The sequence below is a fragment of the Hypomesus nipponensis genome, chromosome 27 (assembly GCF_054491055.1).
Source record: "Hypomesus nipponensis isolate SF chromosome 27, ASM5449105v1, whole genome shotgun sequence".
Taxonomy (NCBI): Eukaryota; Metazoa; Chordata; class Actinopteri; order Osmeriformes; family Osmeridae; genus Hypomesus; species Hypomesus nipponensis.
Window position 1 is genome coordinate 12,863,169 of NC_140387.1, and position 14,762 is coordinate 12,877,930.

The 14,762-nt window shown below is 41.0% G+C and overlaps 1 protein-coding gene across 10 annotated transcripts in view; it reads left to right on the forward strand.

The window, feature by feature from the left end:
* The window catches only part of ppip5k2 (diphosphoinositol pentakisphosphate kinase 2), a 64,156-nt gene that overhangs the window by 3,918 nt on the left and 45,476 nt on the right, over nucleotides 1–14,762 (forward strand). For 8 of the 10 annotated variants that reach the window (XM_084694045.1, XM_084694049.1, XM_084694050.1 and 5 more), the window contains exons 1-5: nucleotides 657–810; nucleotides 7,967–8,611; nucleotides 9,605–9,800; nucleotides 10,648–10,738; nucleotides 13,119–13,204. In XM_084694045.1, coding sequence (XP_084550171.1) covers nucleotides 8,441–8,611; nucleotides 9,605–9,800; nucleotides 10,648–10,738; nucleotides 13,119–13,204 — 544 coding nt within the window. In that variant the 5' untranslated portion in view covers nucleotides 657–810; nucleotides 7,967–8,440. Of the gene's footprint in view, nucleotides 1–656; nucleotides 811–1,002; nucleotides 1,021–7,966; nucleotides 8,612–9,604; nucleotides 9,801–10,647; nucleotides 10,739–13,118; nucleotides 13,205–14,762 lie in introns of those variants that run through there. The other 2 variants (XM_084694047.1, XM_084694046.1) reach the window with 2 other exon arrangements.

The window sequence follows — 14,762 nt, forward strand, 5'->3', positions numbered from 1 at the left end:
TTGAAAAGGTTATTGAGATTAGTGAGGATTTCATGCTAATTTCAGAGATAAGCGATTTTCTATAATTAAAAAATATATATTAGAAAGTAAAGGCTGTGGAAGTATACAGACATTGTTGGAATACTCTGCTGTTCGTTTGAAGTTTTATATTCATAAAAATATTATAAAAGTTTAAAAAATCGAAATTGTATGGGTAGTTTTCACCCGGTCCCTAACGTGACGCTGCAAAGTATCGTCTTCCGAATGTGAGAGAATGTCGAATATTAAACTAACTTCACCTCGGTATTTACAAATCACCAGCAGTAAATATTGTACTAGTATGAGTATTGAACTACAAGAAACAAGACAGTTGCAAGCCTTTAATTAGAGTTATGTATAGCTTTTGATGGGACAGTTAGGTCCTATATTTGTGGTGAAACCCAGCTGCGCAGAGGGGGTCCAATTAGATTTTTTTGTCATGGGGCCCACAATTCCTGGCGGCGCCCCTGTGGACACAGCCGTTTTTAGTTCATTCTGATGACATGACAGCTCCTGTCTCCTCATTATTAATCACATTTTACCATCCAATTTACATTCTCAAAGTAGCCCAAATATGTGCAACAGCATCTACTTCACTTCATTGTCATGTGCAGCCCATCTATTTTGCAGGACGATTCTTCCCGCCCCTTTCAGTGACGACTCTAGACCAATGACGTTATCAGGTTGCTGGTGCAGATTTTTTTTATTGCTAGCAAACCCCGTGCTGTAGGCAAACTGTACAGTTAAGGACCGTTGGGACTAATTACCCGATCATAAACAGCATACCCGAAGGTTGGTCATACTCATGTGTGCTTATTTGCTAAAATAATCATGTAATGTTTACATTGAAAAGGATTATCGAGGCTGTTGGGGTCATCCAGCTCGTCCTGGCTAACGATGTTAGCAATGCTACTTGGACTAGCAAGTAGTAGCAGTACTAGTAGTAGCTAAACCTGATAGTTTGGTTTCATGTTTTGAAGTCAGACTCGCAATCATGCCCAGGTACTGTACTGTTATGCGACTAACCAGATTTACAGTGAACTTAGTCATATTGAAGGAATTTCCATATCAATATACCAATGTTAAATGTGGTAGAACTTTCGAATCTTACTACAGAAGGAAGCTACCGAATGTACAAAAAAATACTACATTAGAGCTACAAAGATTTGTGACATTCAGGCTTGAAACGACCGCTAGCTACTAGCATTAGCATGTCTCACGAAATTCACCCAATACAGTTCTCGTCTTCACCTGTGTAAACGGATGTAAAGGAAGACGAGTACTTAATCAGCTAGCTATGATGGTAAACAACTGGACAGAATTAGCTGATGCCCAAATACAGAAAAATCCCTGTGACATTTTTATCCTTCCTAAATGTAACTTTTTGACATCGATTAACACCAGAAAGTTTACCTAGAGCTAATCTCTCCTCTTTATACTCGTCTTCCAATAGGGAAACCCACCCTGTCCCTGAAGCTGGACATACACTCCTTTCCATCATTCCCAGCCCCGCTGCCGCAAATGTTTTACCTATGAAACGTAACTGACACTTTGCTGCAACACAAACAAATATATTTATTCACACACAATGCCGCCATCATCTTCTCCTCCTCCACTCTCCTCTCTTCTGCCCTCTCTCCTTTTACATTGTGCTCTGCTGCTTCACTCTGTACTTGCACTTCACTCTGATCTTGTGCTTCACTCTGGTCTCCTCCTCTATCCACCACCAGCACTACTCCTGCCTGTCTGCTTCTGTCACCTGTCTAATATGTCATCAGGCAACCAGTAATAACATGTGGTAGAAGCCACCACTTGTGTTTTCTCCAGAATTTATTTTTAAAGCATTGTGGGCGGAAAAACCCCCCAATGCAAATTAGCTAGGTTATGTGAACTTACGGTGCGTTCACACTGCAGACTTTTTTTTACCGCTCAGCACCGCCGGCCTTCCCACAGTGCACCACGCTTGGGGGCGTGTCAGACAGATTCATTCAGAGCTGTAGTTCTCTTAAATCTCTATTGTAGTTTGTATAATGTCATGGCAAATGTGCAGACAAAATACAACTTTTACACACATTAAGCAAAAATGCGATACGCATTCTAGATCTGACATGATCTTATCTTCAGCACACAATAGGTTATCTTTTTCCACACTTTTTTTAGGCCGAGTGAAAGATTAAATGCCACCCGCACTCTTTGTAACGGGTCTGTTCCGGCTGGAAAAAAAGATGCATCAGACATTAACGTTGACATGTGTAACCTTTTATTATATTACTCGAAATCTCTGCAAATCAATCGCTAGATTATGACTTGCCACTACACATTCGCTGTATCGATAGCGAGTGGCCGCCAGCCAGCATTTCAGCGTTGAATGTCAATCATGTGCCGGGTGAGCTAGCTAGACTATGCAGCTAGCACAGAAGAAAGTTACGTAATGTGAAGAAACTGAATTAAAGTACAAAATACAACACACCAAGGACGCCGACAACCTCAGCAACCCTGCGCCAGGCATAATTTTTTTTGTTTACGTCTCTGTAATCGAACATAGACGTATCATACAATACTGGTTATGAAGACACACATACAATGAGTTGCTCTTCCATCTTGAAATTGTCAAACCTAGAAATGTTTACCATGAGCAATAGTTGCTACGTTACAAGAAACCAACCCGATTGGCCATCGCTGGCGTTTTCACGCTCCTCATTTACATTAAGTTGAGAAAATCCAACTTTCGCCGCCCCGCTCGCCTTCCCACAATGCCCTACGCGAGCGTCGCCGCCCCGCTCGCCTTCCCACAATGCCCTACGCGGGCGTCAACGCCTGGTTTCATTGAAAATGAATGGGAAGCCGACGCCCCGCTCTGCCCGCCCCGCTGCAGTGTGAACGCACCGTTAGGCTAACCGGTTATCTTCATCATCAGGTGTCTTCCTTTTCTTAGAGAAATATTTTAACAAAATCATCTGAAAAATAAGTAATGAATAATAGCGTTATGATTCGGAAACGAAGTTCACTACATTTCGGAGCAGGTTAATGTAATAGTTTACTATCAATTAAGGTAGGCTACTCTAAAGCACGTGTACACTGTCTGCTTAATTTCTTAATATCTTGACATATAGGCTAAGCATTCTGTAGAAAATTATAACAATTAACCCACTATTAATTACATTATCTTAATGCAGTGTAACTACTTCAGCATAATAATGCACCTAAAATACAAATGTGAGCAAGGGCGTTCAGCAATCGCTATTGAATCAACAGCCACGTGCAATTTAGCTAGCAGGGTCACCAGTTAACTTAAAGAAGCTCTACAGCAAATGCCATGATTTACTTCTACTTATATACATGGGAAATGAGTTGCTGAAAGCATGTGCAAAGCGTGAAAACTTTGTTGCACTGAAATGTGGAGTGAGACCGTTGAACTCACACGTTTCTCACTCGTTTTCAGCTCAGGTTTTGTATAGGTGGGGCAAAACCCAACCTATCTACGTTACAGCCACCTATCTACGTCAGATCATTGAATGGCTCCTCCGTTCACTTGCCGTAGCTTCCATTATCCGGGTCGTAGGTATTGAGAGGCAGTGCCTTCCACGTAGGGGGCGGCGTGTCGCCCTCCCAGTATCAAGCAGAAAAGACAATTTTCTCACGATTTCAAATACTTTTTCCATTTGAATTTGGATGGGTAGTTAACAACGTATTCTTCTGTGGTGTGATGAACTTAAAACTCCCTTTCAGTTTCACAGCCTCTTTAATTTAAATTAGCAAGAACTATAGACAAGGGGTCCCCAAACTACGGCCAGCCAACGCATTTGGACCGGCCCTCTGAACAATGCCAGACAAATGTTTTATAAAAAATACAAATAAAGTTTACACTGATAAATATGCAAAAGCAAGTAAATGTTTTGATTTCAATAGCAATGAATATGAAAAAAGGTCAATGCGATAGTAAAAATGCATCTGATTTGTACAGATGTACGGTGCATAACAAAATAATAAACTAATCTAGCATAATGAATACGTTTAAAATCTCCACAATAATACTGGTATTCTCTGTAGCGCAGGGCTGTAATCATAATCCGCCCCAATATTCAAATCTGGTCAAAATCCCCCCCCCAATATATTGATATAACAATATAAATAAAATATGAATGTGCTACACTACGACAGGCAACCAAATATTATAATAAATTAATAAAATAAAATAAAAGTTCTCAGGGCGGGATCCTCAGACTCCCCATCTGATTTCCTCCCCCCCAATGTTGACTCCATGGCTATGGCCTTGCTCCAGCCCATGTCATTTTCTGTTACAGACTGACCGGGCACACATTAAAGAAAGGAAAAATTATCTGGGCCTTTCAGAAAAAAGTTTGGGGACCCTTGCTATAGAATGTCTCTTTTTTCTTTCTCCCCCTTTTCTGTCGAGTGGGGTCCGTGCCCGCTTGCGGTGTGAAGCGTGTCTGTGCTATTCTCTGACATGCAGTCGAACAATCAGCAATAACTAATTGTGCGTCTGTTGTCATAGCAGCCAATCAAGTTAACTCGCAGTAAAGCAATGGTGCGTCATTTAAATCTGCGCTAAACTTATTATTTGTCTCTAACTTAGTCACAGGTGAGGGAAATATATTTTTTTACTATCCATTGGCTAATTAAAGATAATTTTTAGTCGCCTAGCGTGAAATTGGGTTGCATGTGCGATAGGGCTGGTCGATAAATCGATAAAAATAATTATCGAAGTAATGACTTCCCTCAATAAAGATATCGTAACATGAATTCATTTTCAATAATATCGATAATGTCGATAGAGAATAATTAGGAACAGCAGTCCATTTAATTTCTGTGATGCAGCAGAAAGTTGCGGAAAAATGGTAGCTTACGCTCACTAAAATATACAAGCACCTCGAGTGGAGTAGCTAATGTTAACCCCGGAAAAATTGTCTTATTGTCGGAAACAGTGGCAGCGATAGCCATGGCGAGGAAGCAACTACCAATGAAGAAATTATTGATAAAAAGGGTTTGTCTCCTTCAGTTATTTGGAAGTTGTTTGGCTTTTTGAAATCCGACAAAGAGCAGAGAAATGTTTGGTGAAAATTGGTGTAGTAAACAAACAGGTGCCTATAGTATACCAAGTCTGGTAATACGACAAACTGCAAATGTTTCTAAAAGTCTAGTCTACTTCCACAACCTTTCAATTTTCAAAAATGTTTTAAACAAAACTCAAATAAATTGCTCATCTCTGAAAACAGCATTAAATCCACGCTAATATTAATAACTTTTTCAAAATTGTATGCCTTTTTGTGCACATTCTGAAGATGTTTTGCGCTGTGAATTTGCACTGTCAGTTCTGTTTTTGAATAAAGGGTTGGAAATTAATGTTTTTTTTTTTTTATCAGATTCATCGATTAATCAACAAAAAAAAAAGAATCGACAGATTAATCGATTACTAAAATAATCGTTAGTAGCAGCCCTAAATCAATTGTAATCGATTAGTTGTTGCAGCCCTAATGTACTTTTAATGAAAGGATGTCATACCACAGATTTCTTTGCCATTTTGACTAATAACACCGACAAAGTAGGCTATGGCAGAGTTTGTAGTTCGGCAGCCAATTGTGCTTGTGCCGTGTGCAAAAAAAAAACAACAACAAAAGGGAAACCAATAACACCTTTTCTTTTAAATTATATATTTTTTAGTTCAGCCCTAGTACCAGCCACAAGTTTCCCCTCAGAGCGTCTGTTTAGCACTGGAGGGAATATAGTGACTTGCACTCGCTCGTCCTTAAAACCAGCAAAAGTTGATATGCTGATTTTCCTTGCAAAAAACCTGTGAGCTACTGAGAACCATACAGTAAGATCACACTGGTTACGTTGAACTTTGATTTGCCTAAATACTTTCAGACACATAGTTGTCCTCCTTTATTTTTGTGCTCTTTGTGTTTTGTTACTGACTGGAGAAATATATACATTATTTATTTCATACAGTTCATACAGACAGTCTTGAAAAAAAAGACTCTAAAATCAAACTGGGCAGTATGTGGCCCCTTAACTAAATTGAATTTGATACCCCTGCTCTAAAGTGAATTTTTGTCTTAACTCCCATTTTTTTTAATGATGTATTGCTTAAACACAAAACAAAGACAATGAATTATGTAGTTCTGAATTGTGGAGCTAGACCATTAAACAGTTTTTCAAATGGAGCTGTCATGCCAAAAACTGTCTGGGTGCCAAAAGCTGTCCGGTTTGCCGTCACAATGCCATTCCGATGCAAGGACACTTGCTTGAGCGCCCCTAAAAAAGGGTCTAAAATCTAAAAAGGGTCTAAAATCACCACTGGTGTAGCCTACTTTACAGTAGAATATTAGCTGATATTTAACTACATACATTTAACCGATACAAATGCTGCTAAAGCTTGCTAGGTACACCACTGCCGACGCTAGCAAACTAGAAACATCAACACCATTTTAAAAATATATATAAAATGATAAATCTTTACCCGAACAATTGACTTTTGTGTATGGACAAGTGAAATGTTAATGTACTTGTCCAAAGGACAAATGCCTCAAAAAGTTAATGTTGAGCCCTGTATACAATACAACAACCAGACATTTAATTGACACGTGTAATACAAAAATATAGTATAAGAGTATACCACGGTTGAAACGGTATAGGCAAATCTCTCCCTGTAGACACATTTCTACCGTCGCACGGTATATACCGTCATATTGCCCAGCCCTAATTTGAGCAAAGGAATAAATGAGTGTTGAACTTCACATGGATCTTCTCATAGACAAACATCAGCCATGCCTGCGAGTGTCTGGTTCCTTGGGAAGATTATGAAAAGTGTCAGCATTCCAAGTACAGCCTGGAACACTGCATTTACGATGGTCCATTTTCAATATACTTTAAAAACTTTAAAACTTTCTCCTTTGTTGTTCACGTGGACGTACACATAGCAGCGCACAGCTAAACTAGTGTCTGAGATCCTGGGCCAGAACACCAGAGGGCTGGTCTGTAGGTAAATGTTGGGGCGTGACAAAGATGATGCTATATTTGTGACGTCACAAGTACGCTTTTTCAAAAGCGATCGTTTTACAGCTGCAGTTTCAAGTTGTGAGATTTAGATAAGAAAGAGGTGTTAATGGACTGTGAGGTTCACTGTATGTCCATTTTACCCACCGAACTGTCGTTATTCAACTATGACCTGGTAAAATTGGTTTTGCAATCAATTACCACTTTTAACTCAAGCTGCTCTTGCTTCCTTTCCGCTCATCATCTCCCTCTGCCACTTCTTGTTTGTCTGCTGTCGGTGACCCTATTCATTAGTGTCTCGGGCAGAAAAAAACCTCCATTTTATTTGAACTGAAGTGGAATTCCGAGCCTGCTGCCTTGTGCTGACATGAGGATTATTCCAGCTCCACCCGATAAGTCCCTTAGTGGAAGAAAACCCCTCCATAGGCTCTCTCATCCTGAGCCTGTTCAGCATAGTTGTTCAGCACACGCATAACGTCATGTTCTTTGAGTTCTGACCTTCCTCTGGCTGAATCTGTCACACACGCATGTGTCTCTGTCACTGTTTTATCATTGCTCAAAGTTGTTGTCTTTGTTGCATACTTTCATGTGCACCCTTAAACTAAAACAACAAACATTCTATATCTACGGTATAACTTTATAACTAATGCCTTAGCAATTATTTTGCTGTCTTACATGAATATAGCCTAAATTGTAGTTAGATGTAGTCTTCTGTTTCAAATTGGATTTATTGTCATGAATTCAAAATGGTTGTTTAATCACCCTATTACTGTGTTTTTGTCTGCAAATGACATGGACATACATAGTCACAATGTGAGCACTACACACTCTTTTAAACTTTGATTAAAACTGTAGTTTATTCAAAAAGCTAACAATGTCAGGGCTTTTGAAGAAACTACATTTAAACTGAATGTGTGCATTTTCTTTACAGGATAGGCTGAGGACAAAACCATGCTGAGCCTCGGGGAGCAAGTCCAGGACAGAAGGCAATGAGGCTGAGGAAAATGACCCTTTAACTGGCACAATTGAGCACTACACTGAACTAGTGCTGGACATGCTCTGGGAATAAACTCCTTTAACCAACACATTACAATAATCACCCTACCACTCGATTCTCTCTCTGGAGGACACCATTTTGGTCAGGGCAGAGGCTATCCCAGGGGTAGGGTCAAAAAGCCAGGACTTTTTTTTTGTGATAATTTTTTTTTTTACAAATAAGGACCGTAACACCTTGTATGTATAGGGTGCAGAAAGATGGGAGGTTTAGAATAAAAGTTTGGGAGTGTCAGGGTGGGGGTAAGGGGGAAGAAGGCACACGTACAGGCAGACTTGCGGAAAAAGGAGGAACCATAGAAGCAGCAGTTGTCCCTGCCTCTACCCCAGGGTGTTCTTCTCAGCCCTGGCAATGTCGGCTGGAGGAGGCGATCCATTGGATGCAAATGAGCACCCGCGATTCTTTGTGGGCTGTGATGATGCAGAGGGGGAGGAGCTGCTGGACCATGGCAGGGTAATGGGCTACGATTGCCTTTACGAGAACGTGGAGGAAGAGGAAGATGAGGACGAGATGTACGACTCGGTGAGTCCACCAAAGATCTCCCCTTGGTTATTGTAGATTGTAGTGGTCTGTTATGCCACGAAGCAATGATGTCTCACTAGCAATAAGAAATACATGAGAATTGCAAGATGGTGTTTAATCTTCAATTTCCTTGTGGCATGGTGGTGGTACAGTATGTTATTTGTGCATATTATTCTGTTACTGTGATCATTATTATTACAAATGCAGTGCCCGTTTTAATGAAATACTTTTGTTATCTGGCAAACGGGTGGAGTCCTAGAGCATATGGCCTCCTTCCATGATGCCATATTTGAGTGATCTATGGCTCCATTACTTAGTGCAGCTCAACATGGCAACAAACGCGTTTATTTCTCATTAACCAGTCATCTAAACCACTTGACCAAACGACACAGCGCGTCATTGGGTCCTGAGCAATACACCTGCCAGGCACCAACTTCATACAGTTCCCGGTTCCCAAAATAATAAAGCCACAGGCAGACAGAGACAGGCACAGAAAGATTCCTACCTTTTATTGTTAGATAACATTTACATCCCAAAACTCCTGCATCAACAAAATTACGTTTCCTTGTTTTGATTTTGACACTATTTTGACACTACTGTGTTTGAGACCTCCATGAATACAATGGCATCCATGACTGTTGGCATCAACGTTGACTGATGGGTGGTGATGCCAACAGCTGTCCAGGGCTGCAGACAGTCAACTATGAACTGACCTAGTTCTGAGAGTAACATATCTGTTGGAGTAACAAGGTGCTCTGATAGCAAAGTGCTCTGATAGCAGTCTCAGATAGCTCCCCTTCCTTGCTTGTGCTTGTTGGAACCGTAAGCCAGCAGAGCATGTGAAAGCATTAGGCTGGTTATAAAGTCTCTGACACAGTCCAATTCACTGGATCCCAGTGAGATGTGAACTATGAATAGATAGAACCACCTTGCACTTTTCTACTTGTTAGCCACCCCCTCTCCCAAAAATGTATGTGTGGTTCTCTGCCCTAGCCCCCAGAGAGACAGATTGTGGTTGGCATTTGTGCTATGTCCAAGAAGTCCAAGTCTAAACCCATGAAGGAGATCTTGGAGCGCCTGTGTCTGTTCAAGTACATCACAGTGGTCACTTTTGAGGAGGAGGTTATCCTCAACGAGTCGGTGGACAATTGGCCTCTTTGTGACTGCCTCATCTCCTTCCACTCCAAAGGTGAGATTCAACATGTTTCTTCTGGGGTGCCAGTTAGGCATGGCACAGTCCCGCACAAGTCACTATGTACACACTCCCTCACAACCACACAACCCTATAAAGAGTCAACTTTCATGCCCTCCTTCATGTTAGCACAGAGCCCAGGCACACACAGGCCTCCTTGTTTGAGCTGACTACTTCTCAGTCATACTTGCCAGGCATGCTACTTTTCATAATCATCACTGGAGAAAGAGAAAGTGTGTGTGTTTGTGTGTGTATGGGTGGGTGGGGCTTTTATTATGTAAATGTATTTCACAGTGAAATACCAATCATTTGTAGCCTAAGCAAGTACTGGTGAATATGAGTGTTCCCTGAGCCATTAGGCCAGGATTCAGTTTAGTGTCGAGTGGACAGTATTACGCAATATTACATGGTGCATATTGGTTTCTTGACTGGACACCAGAGGTTAACTGGGGGACCTTGAAGTTTAAATACACATGATGTACACATGTACTCTTTTTCAACCCCTGTGCCAAATTAGGTACTGTCAAACGGTTTCTCAAGCAAACACTTACACAAGCAGTATATATATATATAGTATCAATATAGAATGCATGTGAACCTAAAAACCTCACCCGTTTTACCATGCAATCCTCCAAGAAATCAAAAGTATATTGCCATGACACCTGAAAGTTAACTTGAAAAATCAAAGATTTTGACCCCTCTTCCATTATGGGTCACAATGTGCAAATTAGATAATGGTAATCAGCCCTTCCCTTTGCTTGTACAAGGAAGTTATTTTTTGTTAAGTGTGGTTTACATCTGTCTGCAGTCACACTAATTCACAAAATTAATCCAATTATTTCAGGTTTTCCATTGGATAAGGCAGTGGCCTACGAGAAACTCAGGAACCCTTTTGTCATCAATGACCTAGACCTCCAGTATTATATACAAGACAGGTGAGATCATTGATAGTTGTTAAAGGAACATTATTTGACCATATGAACCAAATATACTGCCCAATGAAAACCATATGTTGTTTTATTAGACAATGGGCATTCAGTATTTGAGGTTAATAAAATGTTGCACATTACTGTTCTAATAAAAACACTAGCAAGTTTATTATCAGTCCTATTGTTTCTGAAGTTAACGTTTTCCCCAAGGGGTAGTTTTGCTGCACAGACTAGTCTCTCTCTAATTTCAGAAAGTACAGTAAATGCAGTTGAGATTTAAAAGACTGATATGAGTCTAGGCTATATTAGGTATTCATACTTATATATTCACATAAATGTGATTTAAGATCTAATACATGGTTATTGTTCTTAACCTTGTTGTTAACAGATCCAAATGCATGGAGCATGCAATTTGCTACAATGGTTATGGCGATAACTCAAATTCTATGAGGGGAGCAGAGCCCCATGGAGTTTGCCCCTATTGGTTTACCTTCACATACCCAATCACAAAAGCCTAAATGTATCCACTGACTGGTGACCCCTATGAAAGGGGACGTCAGCCTGCCGCTCATTCTCCCAAAACTAATATGAAAAACTGTGGGGTTGAATAGGGCGAGCTGGGCTAGCAACCCTATGGGGCTCCGCTCCACTCATAGAACTGGAGTTATCTCCAAAACCATTGTTCCATGTCATAGAGCTCTGCCCCATAGGGGCTCTGCTCCTTTTGGTTTATGCGTAGCCCCTGCGACCCCTGTATCCTAAAAAGGTCCCTTTTAGTAACCAGGTCATGAGAGGAGCCCTGATCACCGGAAGGCTGTTCACCATGCGTCCGGGTTGGTAAAGTGCATCATCGTCATTAAGGAGGAGGCTAAGGCCCCTCCGTCACCAGGCTCTGGGAACCACAGGACTCCAGGATGGTCGGGGGATTCATTAAGTAATTGAGTCCCTTCGAACCCACCCGAGCCAGAAAAGGGAAGATGGCACTGCAAGCTACTGTCACCATGTTGTTCGATCGAAGGAGAACATCTTGACCCTTCAACACTAAGGAAACGAGGAGAAAGGGCCGTCGGACCACTTCAAGCTCTAGAAAGTTGATGTGGTACATCTCTTGGCGGGTTTCACTCCCCTCCGATTGAGTCCTCTTGGCAGACTCTTCAGACGCATCCGTGAAGACCGGGTAGTGGGACACCCCTCTGCCAATGGGAACTTGTGTATAATAACTCAAAAGTCACTCCAATGGAATAGGTCGGGTCCAACAGTAATCACCAGTGGCTCGAGCACCACAGGGTCGTTTCCTTACGCTCCTTTGGGATGCGGAAGTAGTAGTGTAGTGAAAAATATACTACGTCTTCAACCAATTTTCCAAGTTAAGAACAGCACTGGAACTCAGCAAAGTTTGATGCAAAATGTTTATTGAGCTTCAAGGTGACACAAACTCCAACAAATGTGAGAAAGATCCCGGGAAGACATTTCTCCCAAGTCTGGCTGGTAGTACTGACCATGAACCGTGCAGCTGCAGCTAAGATTCTGAGCATAGGGCCTTAAGCAAGCTCCTCGATTTATAGCTCAGACCAAAGAAACTGCACAGGCTACAGGTGCTTTATGCTGCTTCCTTGCGCGTTTTGTAAAAGAAGCAAGCGTAGTTGATTCAGCTTTAGCCTGCACAGGGAGGCAGAGGCAGGGAGGCAGACAGGTGATCGCGGGTTGAAGGCAGACACTAAACCTTGCTCCAGGGGGGAATGCTCTTCAGTTCTTGTGAACAGCAGTAATGCTCGCACTGGGACGTGGGTCAAAAACTGTTCATCTCATGAGCCCTCCACATAGTCTCGTAGCTTGGTCATGGCGGGCACGAAGGGCTGGGGTGTCTTCTTCTTCTTGCCATGCAGGCCGTAAGACCATGGGTCGTCTTCCTCCTCGAGAAAGCCATGAGAAAGGCTTTTGGTGGCAGTGGATGAGCCGACATCGAAATAAGGCCATGTGGGTTGCTCTTTAAGCATTGTAGAAATTGTAGTTGCCTGCTTCTGAGCTTCAGGATGTCAACCCATGCTGAAGTTTTTGGGAGAATGAGCGGCAGGCTACCTGGCAATGGATACATTTTGGCTTTCTGTGAACGGCTTTGTGAACATAGAGCTGTAAACCAATAGCAGCAGAGCCCCTATGGGGCTGGAACTCCACGACATAGAACCTGAATCTTAACATATCTTTGAGGGGGTAATAATAGCCATCTTGTTGTTTAGGAACAGGAATGAACAGTCTGCATAACTCTTGCTTTACAGAGTTCCCATTGAAATGCTTAAGCAATTCTACAATTAAAGGTAAAAGGTAACAACTAACTAAAGGCTGTTACAAATACAAATGACTTCTAACAAAAATTTCTGTATTCCAGGAGAGAGGTGTATCGGATACTAAAGGCTGAAGGGATCCTGCTTCCACGCTACGCTGTTCTCAACAGAGACCCCGCCAGACCAGAGGGTTAGTAGCACAGACGGTGTAGGGAAGATAAGAGTCTTTGCACAAACCGCAATGTATAGCGGTTGTGGTCGTTTTAGAATAGATCAGTGGTTCTCAAACTATGGTAGTCATGTGATCCTTGAGGAAACTATCATTGGGTTCAGCAAACCATTTCTAAGTACCGTTGTACTCCCGGAACAAGTGCGTCTTGAGCCTTTTCTTGAAGGTGGAGAGACAGTCAGTGTCTCTGATGGAGGTGGGGAGTTGATTCCACCACTGGGGGGCCAGACAGGAGAAGAGCTTGTGTTGAGACTGGGCGGTCTTGAGCGGTGGGACCACCAGGCGGTTGTCTGAAGAAGACCGTAGGTGGCGGGTGGGGTGTAAGGCTGCAGGGAAGACATGATGTAGTCGGGTGCAGTCCCGTTTACTGCGCAAATTATATTTAACAAATAATTTATAAAATTTATGTAAACATGGATAATATGAACAAATTGGATTATGAATTTGATATGAGAGATTGGTTTCAATTAAGAGAATGAAACGGTCTAACTTAATGACACAGAAATTGTTCGGTCAATGTTAGTTCGTTATAAATCATAAACATTAGGGGTGGGAATCTTTTGGAACCTCACAATTCAATTCAAATCTATTCAATTCAAAATCGATGAACGTTTTTTGCGATTTTTTTATAAAAAAATAATATACAACATAACAATTTATTTATATTTTTGACCTTTGTGAATCAATGTTAATTGCTCGAAAACTGAATCGCGATTCCAATGTGAATTGATTGTTTCTCCCCACCCCTAATAAACATAGCCCATGCCAATGCTAAGGGGAGGAAAGAGCGTTAGCCATAGTAACGTTTGATCAGGGTTGATCAAAGAGGTTGAATATGGAGGATTATAGGGGCCAAAACTAAATAAATAAATATTATAACACAAAGCTTAAATAAATGACTAATTATATAATGTAATGCCTAATTGACAGACAAAATATCTAAATTACCAATTAAATGAGACACCAAATATATAAATGTTACATGTATTTGTGTGTGTGTGTATATATATATATATATATATATATATATTTACGTTTTAATGTGTTCACATTTATTTATTTATACTTACATTTATTTATTTATACTTACATTTATTTATTTATACTTACATTTATCTACGGTGTAACTTTCTGCAGCAAAATAAATCCGTCGTCCCCCGTCACCAAGTCAGACTCCACCAGTCGATCAAGCTCTCTTCAATCTAGAGGAATCTATCGCCTCAATCTACAGCTGCTAGGAGTGTGCGACACTGCAAGATGTGGTATAGATCCGATACCAAGGAGTAAATACCGAACCAGTATTGCCAATACCAATACTTTTGGCTTAGAAAAGCAGTTTATCTACTTTTGTAAAGATTTACACTTTCGTGTCGGGGAAAGCAATGCCTCATAATTGATTAAGTGAATGCATCATCAATATGAATATTTGAATGAACATTTAAAATGTTTCCTTTAATTAATTGTTCATGATTGTGATCATAATAAAACACAGGACAACGATTATTCTCAAAAATACTGT